Source organism: Phalacrocorax aristotelis, chromosome 2 (genome assembly GCF_949628215.1).
Source record: "Phalacrocorax aristotelis chromosome 2, bGulAri2.1, whole genome shotgun sequence".
Taxonomy (NCBI): domain Eukaryota; kingdom Metazoa; phylum Chordata; class Aves; order Suliformes; family Phalacrocoracidae; genus Phalacrocorax; species Phalacrocorax aristotelis.
In genome coordinates, this window is record NC_134277.1 from 27,234,939 (window position 1) to 27,244,309 (window position 9,371).

General features: G+C 43.2%; 1 protein-coding gene across 1 annotated transcript; it reads right to left on the minus strand.

Moving 5' to 3' along the window:
- Positions 1 to 192: 192 nt before the first annotated feature.
- BET1 (Bet1 golgi vesicular membrane trafficking protein) lies at positions 193 to 7,472 on the minus strand. The gene is made up of 4 exons (XM_075082849.1): positions 7,080 to 7,472; positions 2,930 to 3,045; positions 885 to 941; positions 193 to 357 (listed from the first exon to the last, which is right to left on the minus strand). Exons 1-4 carry the CDS (start codon positions 7,096 to 7,098, stop codon positions 202 to 204), a joined length of 348 nt encoding a protein of 115 aa, XP_074938950.1. The 5' UTR covers positions 7,099 to 7,472; the 3' UTR covers positions 193 to 201.
- Positions 7,473 to 9,371: the final 1,899 nt, after the last annotated feature.

Below are 9,371 nucleotides of genomic sequence, written 5' to 3' on the forward strand. Positions count from 1 at the left end.
TATAATCCCCCCAAAACAGGGGATGATGAGAAAAAAATCCGATACATTAAGAAAACTATATAACATTGCATTAACAGTTAATGCAATTTACAATTTCACTGTGTTTTATCAACAGAACATGCCACTTCAGATCCATGTCTTCATTAATTAAGACTGCTTTATAGTTGAAAGTACACAATCTAAAACCAAAGGTAACATGCATCACCTCAGTTTAATAATCCAGTATATTACAAAAAAAACAAACAATGAAAAGAGCATCATGTAGCATAATAGCTTTGTCTGGCTTCCTCTGGAGAGTATTCTCAGTCTGCCCATAGTTGCACCCAGAAGTCCACCCGTAGAGTCAAAATCATTATCCTACATTTAAAAACAAACAAAAGAACAAAACCAAAAATGTTAATCTGAGGAAAAAAAATTATTACCCCCAAAGCTTGCTAAGTGTAGTTTTACCTGGTTTTTTTTTTCAATTTTTCTAAAACTAAAATTACTTCAGAGGCAGTTTCTAAAATTTAACCACGCAAAACTGTCACCCATTTATCCAGATGGATGCAAGCAAAAAAAGGCATTTCTGACTTCCTTAATTTTTGCTTCCCTCTTCTATTCTTAAACACATTTAAATATAGCACTGCCTTTTTATTAATACTCTACATTTGCTAATTGGAAACAAATAGGAAGTATAAAGACCTTCATTGTGCTTTGGAAGTAATACATTTGCACATCTATCTTTTTAAACAGAAATATTGCCGCTGAATTAGTGACATTTTTACAGTCAACAATAAGCTGTCAACATTTTAATACAAACGTCCATACTAAAGGAACGCTTTACATTACTGACTTCTTAATCCTGACCCGTATCTAAAGAAAGATTGTCACTAAACACTTACCATCTCTGATAAAATTTTATTTTGGTTTTTAACTTCTGTTCCAATTTCAATGGAAAGCTATTAAAAAAAAAAACAAAAACAAAAACAAAATCAGTAATCATTTATACATAGAGAAACCAGTCTAAAATATGTGACATGACTAGCATTCGCCCAGGTAAAATGTGAACACAGTACCCAGTATTTTCAAAAAAACAAAATAACATGCACAGTATTCTGTCAATAACCCTTAGGGAACTAAATATTTGTCATTTTACTAGATGAGTCTAGAGAGTCACCGAAGGTACTCAGTGCTCCTCCTCCCCTTTTCTCCTTGAACAGAGAATTCCTTATTAGAATTACTGCAGGGAATTTCAGAAAGTCAAGATGTAGTCAAATCTAAGTAGCAATTACCCGTTTCCTGGAACAAGTAATTAAAACTACTGGCACGCAGCACAAAGGACCACAACCACTCTTCTTGACTCGGTGTTGCTGGAGTTGACGCCTGTAACCTGCTAACACATCTCTCTTGACAAGTTGCTGCTATGCTATAAACGGGAATTTCTTTCGTGAACTTGTCTATTCCTTCTCTGCTTTGTGTAGTGAAACAGCAAGGGCACAGCAGGACAAGGAATCAAGTTGAGTACGCAAGTGACAGTCAGTCCCGTGGTAGTAACCAGGGTCAGCAACAGCCTGGTGATCACCCAGCACATCCACAGCTGTGAGACAGGTCCAAGGTCAAGCCAGAAAGTCAAGTCTTCACATTAGGGTTGGATTCTGGGAGGTATAAGACCAGGCACAGAGATGCCACACAGCTGCAACGTAGCAAAGACAGGGGCCAGCCAGGAGAATCACAGTTTAAAAGCAGCTCCCAAGTGAAATAGGGGAGAGCCCCCACTGAGGCTTCTTAGCAGCTCTTCCTCCATAACAGTTCAAGGCCAGTGTGTTGCTAAGAACAACCAGCTGAACTAGAAGGGACAGAAATGCGCTCCAGGCCCCAATGCTTTGGATTAGCAAAACCCCATGTTTTTTGTGACACAACCTAGATCTCATTATTTCCTACTACTGCATTTCACCACAATCTATTATCAAGTCAAGTGTGCACCATGACACTTCTAGGAAGATTATCTGAAAATTATTGCATGCTCAAGATCATTACGTGGCAGTAAAAGATGCAACTGCAGAAAGAGCACACATGCTACTCCATGGGGCACTATCAACATACCCTGGGTCACTGATTTGAAATATAAAATACCAGAGAAGACGACAAGAAATCAAATTCTGTAACAAAGGTCAAAGCTTTTCTTTTTACCTCCTTAACTTATTCTAAATTTTTTAGGTGGATAATTTCTTCATTTAAACCTAAGGTTTTATTTTCTATTTGAGACCAAACAAATTACTTTTAAGCAACAGGATATTATAACAATAGGTATTTGAATGAATTTAGGCCTAGGAATTCATTGGCTTGTGTGACATACATAGATACCACACCTATTGCTAAGATATTGTCTTTTTTTAAATCTTAGGTTAAGAAAAAAACGCACACAATTTTGATTCAAAGAGCTGTCTTTCAGTCAGACTTGCTTGAACGAAGTCCTCAATCTCTGGAAGGAATCGGAATCATTAAAACAAGAAATTTCTCTTTCAAAGTATATTAGCATGCTACTTCTAACAGCTGTTCTTCACATTACAGATTTATCAGCAGATACAGCAGAAGCTGATGAGCCACAATGACACCACCAAAAACAAGTAGTCCATTTTCTTAAACGAACCTGTGCCAGTTTACTGACCTAAAGTCAAATTTTCTAGTTTCTGCAGGGACAGTAATTCATTCTGTAGGATAATAAGCCAGAAGTAACACTACAGCTGTCCTCAATATAAGCAAAAAAGGACACCTCTAGCTAAAAATCTAATTAAATGAAGAATCAGTTACACAAATGAATATGCATTTTGGTTGACAATAATTCCTTCTTGTATTGAATTTATGTTTTAAACTAAGGCTGCTACTTCACTGGTCCATATAATTTAACTTAATAAATGTGACAATACCACTATAATTAAATACTTACTGATTTAATGGCACTGACTTTTGAACGGAGACTTTCTGTTAACCTGTCATTTTCTTCTTCATAAACACTGTATCCACTATTGGTATAGCCATAGTTACCAGTAGGTGCTCCATCGCCTAAAAAGGTAAGAGTCAATAGTTAGAAAACGCCACTGGAGCAGGTTCTCTTCACACGTGGAACAGCACTCTTTCCATCTAAAAATGCACTTCCTTAATGGCACCCTCGGCAACCAGGCAGAGGCGCTGTGTGTTTCTGAGGTAAAGATTCAACCTTTTTCAAATATGCCAGATATCTTTCAACATGCAGATCAAAGATGGAAAACTGAGGAATCGTTTTAATTTAATACTATAAAATTTTTCCCCACATAGTGTTTTCAGATTACTTCTGTGGAAATCAACCTAGGCATTACATGGAGGTGTGAAGGGAGCACCGAGGCCACTACATAGAGCAGTAAGCCTAACTCAGAATAGAGAATGATCTCAACTTTCCCAACAAAGACAAATACTGTTTGATCACACCCACATTTAAAGGAGAGAACATACTCTGATCCTTACATGTATTGCTCTACAAACAAAGAACTCAGATGAGAAGCCAGGCGTCTAAGCAGAGCACTGCCATTTCTGTCACCATTCTGCAGTTCTATTCCCACTCCTGCCTTTGTTGTTTGGGTGATGGAGCTTCAGGACTGTTATCAAGACAAGTTACTCAGCAAAGTAAGCGGAGCTGAAGGGAATGAAAGCTCCTCAGCTCCACATGTTCGCTTCCTCCAGCCTCTAATAAAGATCTCCTACAGACAACAGTTGGACAGCAGCACATGCACAGGAGAATTAAAACTGTGTGCTGTCTAGACAAAAGTCAGTCTTAGGCCTCAAATCAAACATTTTAAACCAAAGAAGAGAGACCAAGACTGAGAAAGGTAAACAGAAAAGAACTGTCATAAGCTTTATCACAAAGATCCTACTAGATTAATTCAACTAGCAATCCAACCATAACATTAATCAACATTTATATGGCTAGTCAGGATGCCACGCTAAAGATTATCTGAATGCCTTCGGTTAATTCCTCTTCAAGGCAATGTAAAGATTTCCCGTGTTTGGGTGCCTTTTTTCTTTTTGAGGAAAAAGGGAGAGAAGAGAGACACCAACCACGTTCACAGATAAAGCTCCATCTCAAACTGTTTCATTGTGTGCTTGGCACAAGTAATATTAAGATTTTAAAAGAGGGAATTATAGAAAAGAATCATAGAGCCATTAAGGTTAGGAAAGACCTCTAAAGATCATCAAGTCCAACTGTCAACCCAACACCACCATGCATTCTAAACCATGTCCCCAAGTGCCACATCTACACTTTTTTTTTTTTTTTTTTTTTAACACCTCCAGGGATGGTGACTCTACCACCTCTCTGGGCAGCCTGTTCCAATGCTTGACAACCCTTTTGGTCTAAACCTCCTTTGATGCAGCTTGAAGACACTTCCTCTTGTCTTATCGCTTGTTACTTGGGAGAAGAGACCAACACCCACCTCACTACAACCTCCTTTCAGGTAGTTGTTGCACTTCTCTGGACACACTCCAACATCTAAACGTCCTTTTTGTACTCAGGGGCCCAAAACTGAACACAATATTTAAGGTGCGGCCTCACCAGTGCCGAGTACAGGGGCATGATCACTTCCCTACTCCTGCTGGCCACACTATTGCTGACACAAGCCCGGATGCTGTTGGCCTTCTTGGCCACCTGGGCACACTGATGGCTCATGTCCAGCCAGCTGTCAACCAACACCCACAGGTCCTTCGCCGCCTGGGAAGGTTTCTAGCCACTCTTACCAAGCCTGTAGCGTTGCAGGACCCAGCACTTGGCCTTGCTAAACCTCATACAATTGGCCATGGCCCATCAATCCAGCCTGTCCAGGTCCCTCTGCAGAGCCTTCCTACCCTCAAGCAGATCGACACTCCTGCCCAACTTGGTATCATCTGCAAACTTACTGAGGGTGCACTTGATCCCCTCATCCAGATCATCAGTGAAGATATTAAACAAGACTGACCCCAACACTGAGCCCTGGGGAACCCTGCTCGTGATTGGCCACCAACTGGATTTAGCTCCGTTCACCACAACTCTCTGGGCTCGGCCATCCAGCCAGTTTTTCACCCAGCTACTTTTATGATGCTACTTTCATAACAGCTATCATTTTATATTAACCCATAAAGCTGTTCTTTAAGTGTACTAATCACACTCTTTTAGTTTGTCCTTATAAACTGTTTTAATATTATTCTATAAATTAAGCTAGTGACAAAGTCTCAACAAGACTGGGTAAAATGTATGTTCCCATTTCATCACAGTGAGAGTCCTCTCCCAGTCAAAAGTATCAATGCCAAGTGTGGAAAGCTGACTTAAAAAACTCATAATTTAGAGACTCAGAATTGTTCCCTTTGTCTTATTCTACCAATAAATACTTCCTACAAAGTGACGCACAATTTTGAATATGTTTGTATAATATAAGTTAATATTACCATATAGCTTCAGGCCAAAATACCATACCTATGATTATTACACAGACTGTGTCACAACAGACATGAACAACTGCCCCAAAGCTTTTAAATCAGCATGGCTACTTCTATATATGTAATAGAAAGCACTAGGTATAAGCCTGGCTACCACTGTTCACAGTAAGGACAGAAACTTCAGCACGGCAGTTCCATGGGCTGTCCTGCAACACTGTTCATTGACAGGACATGTAATATGGACTTGACCATAACATAATCACAGGCTAAAAAAGAGCTACCAGGTAGCTGGTGCCCACAGCAGAAGCACTGGTGCCCAGCTTCTGTTTCCAGCCTACTAAATAAAAAGGAATTCTAGACTGACAGTTGAAATGTCAAGGGAAAGCAGCAAGTTCTATTGCAGCTGGCTGCAGCCATAAGGGACATTTAAGTCTTCTGCTTTGCCTTCCAGCACAATTTTTTTAGAAGTAGTTTCTTAAGGCATTGTTTGCCAGAGTCATGTGAAAAGAAGGCATGCTCTTTTCCCTGCACTCCTTCCATAAACATCCATCTCTCTACTTTTTCAGAAATAACATACTGAGGTGGATGGCCTTCAGTCTAACCCCTCTCAGTTCATACCCGAGAGCAAGCTGTTGGTCTGACAAAGAAAAGGACTGAAGATCAGAGTACTATCAAATGCCCACCTTTTTACGATAAGCACCCCAACACCTCTCTTGATCTCATATGAAGTGTATCCATGGCTTTTTTATCCTGTGAAAAACTATTACACAACAGAAATTGAAAGCGTAGAAGCAAATCTAGGATGGTGTTACAGACACACCTGGCTCAGCCACATGGCATTTAACAGCCCCTAAATATTCACCTTCTAGAAGTACCAAAACTCAGTCATAAACTTCTGAAGCATAATCATCACCTGAGCTTTACAGTGAGGTCACAGCACCTACACGGTTTTCTAGAACATGACATGGGAGTTCAAAGTTTCTTTATAGTTGTCAACGTGGCTGCTGGTTGAAAAACGTGGCCTAAGCTTCTCAAAACACTCAGCAGGAACTCTACAAAGATTTCTGCTTTTGCATCGGATTATATTTGTAATAAATGGTCAGCAGTTGGGCTCCCGCACCCCCCAAACACAGCAATAAAACATACAGAAGTACTAAAATTGAACAGCTGAGAATCTGGGAAGGATTTGACTGAAGACTGTCAATTCTGTCCATCCATGGAACATGGCTCACGCTAATACTGCGTTAGAACCATTCACGAGCACAATTAAACACAAATCCCAAATCCCACTGACCTACGAAGCGAAGAGAGACAGCAGGGACACAATACTGTTCCCACCCGAGGCTCCCGGGCTCTGCAGCACGCCTGCACCCTCGGCACGGCCCCCCCCACGCAGGGACCCCGAGCCCCCACCGGGGCACGGCCGGGACGGGCCCAGCCGGCTGCGGCACGGCTCCCACGGGCCAAGCACAGCGCGGCCCACGCGAGAACACGGGCTGCCCGGGCCCGGCCCCGCCGAGCTTTTCCCCCTCTCCGCTCCCCTCCCCTTTACCTTCCCCAGCACCAGGAGAGGGGGGTTGCCCGCGGTTGCCGCCGGCGTCCCGCCAGCCCGGGCGGGAGGAGCGGCCCAGCCCGGCCCGCACCGCCGCGCTTACCCAGCCCCGCGCGCCTCATCGCTGTGCCCGGGACTGCAGAGGGAGGAAAAGGAAGAACAACGCGAGGAGGAGAAGGGCTCCCGAGCCCACAGCGCCTGAGGGAAGCGGGGCTCGGCGGGGCGAGGGCGGCCGCGGCTCAGCTCGGCCGCCCGGCTCAGGCACCCGCCGAGCGCCACGACAGCGCTGGGCGCCGCGCGGCCTGCTGGGTACGGCGGGCCTGGGCGGGGGCTGACGGGGGCTGTAGTTCCGCGCCGAACGGGGCGGCGGCAGCGGCGCTGCGGGGAGGCCCGGTTCGGCCCGGCAGGAGGCCGGTTCGGCCCGGCAGGAGCGGCCCCCTGGCAGAGGCGGCCCCGTCCAGAGCCTGCCTGCAGCACCCCGAGGCGTTGAACCAGCGTGGGCGTTTCTCAGGGGACGGTGTGGCAGACCGTAGGGCCCACGCGCTGCCCCGGTGCTCCCCACCAGGCCCTGAAAATGGGGTGATTTTCGACAAGTGTGCGTTTCAGGGAGGCGGACCGTGAGGCAGCAGACACCCTCTCCCCCCCCCACCGGCGGCGGGGTGGCGTCCCGGGGGAGCCTGGCCGGCGGCGGGGACGGGCGCGGGCAGAGCAGCGTCCCCCACCTCCCCCCGGCTTCGGGAGCAGAGCAAATCCTGTTAAATATAACCAGTCTTGAATTTAACTCAGTACATTACCGATTTCAGCTTGCATTACACTTTTAACAATTGATCCTGAAAGGGGAAAAAAAAAAAGACTTGGCCTTTGTTTCGGGACGCCAAGGGTACATGATCATTTTATTGTTCTGAAAGAAAAGATTCTCAGATTTCATTATTATTGAACCTTCGGTTCTGTGAATGATTTAAATTTCATTTGCAAAGATAATTTCTCCTTCATTCTTTAAACCCTTGCAATGCTTTATCTGAAATGGGTTTTACCTACTTTTATTAAAGATGTGACTCACTCCGTATACCAGGGGATTGAATTTATTTCCCAGGATGATACCAGAGTGACTTATCAGTACTCCAGTGTAAAGCAAACAACATCACAAGTCCGTTCAGAGTTTGCTGTTTCAGGCATGGCATCCACTGGGCTAAAGAAGCTGCATTGGCTTTTCTAGTTACAACATATAGCCATATCATTAATTGCTTTGGTATTTGTATTCTGGTAGGAACTAAGACACCTGGTATTGGACCAATACCCACTTGTATGGTACAAGCAGACCAAACCTACTACTTCAATAAGCTTGCAGTATAACAGGAGTCTTCATCTAGGCAGGTAAAGTTGTAGAACAAAGGAAAAAATAACTCTTGTGAGTAAGAAGGTCTATGCCTTCCTGCTGACATCCTGTGTAATTGCTATAAGACAGCCCACGTGTCTTTTTGCAGTGCTTAAAAACACAAATAATTGCAGCATTTCTTTCTACTTGTCAAAGTTCAATTGAAACGTTAGTCTTGTTTCAGCCCAACTTTAGGACAGACATTGAGAAGCTGTTGTTCATTTATTTATTTCTCCGTCACATCTGCATGCCTACATCTCAAAAAGCATTATAAAGAATAAAATGAGTATAATGTCAAAAATTGCCCTTTAGTTGATACTGCACAGCGTGAAGCTAATCTCCATGGGATTTTGTCTGGACCTCAGAAATTCTTAAGCAATTTGCAAGCTGCCATCACTGGCGACTTGAGACTTGATTTACATCGGTTCAGGGAAATACATCAGTTGTTCCAAAGAAGGGAAAAGGACTATCACCAGATTAAAGATGCTGTTCATGCTAAAACCATCTGAAGTTCACAGGTGGGCCTGTTTCTTACCTTGCCAGGACAAGGAGGTCTCTTAAAGGATTACATGCTTAAAACACCAAGATGTAGACATAAAATTTATAGGAAATGAACAGATTCTGAGAAACCCTGTTTCATGAGTGCTTCAGATTTGAACTAAGACTCCACTAGGAGCAATAGCCTCATCAAACACAATTTTTGAAGGAAGGTTACTTAGTGCAGTAACTAAATAATCGGAGAGTGAAACGGAGGCTCCAGGAGGCAGTAGGAAAATGTCTCTTGGTAGCAGCTGGGCTGAGTCTCTCATTGTTATGTACAATTTTATTTAGATCTTTTTCCTCATACACTATTCAAGAAAATTATTGCATTTGATATCATTGCTATATGAAAAGATTTTTCTTTACAAAATTCACATATCCTATGTCACCCTTCTTTTTTTCGCCCCATGACTCTTCTTCCATTTTTCAATAAATAATGATTTACACATAACTAGGTAAAAAAAGTACGTCTCCCTACTA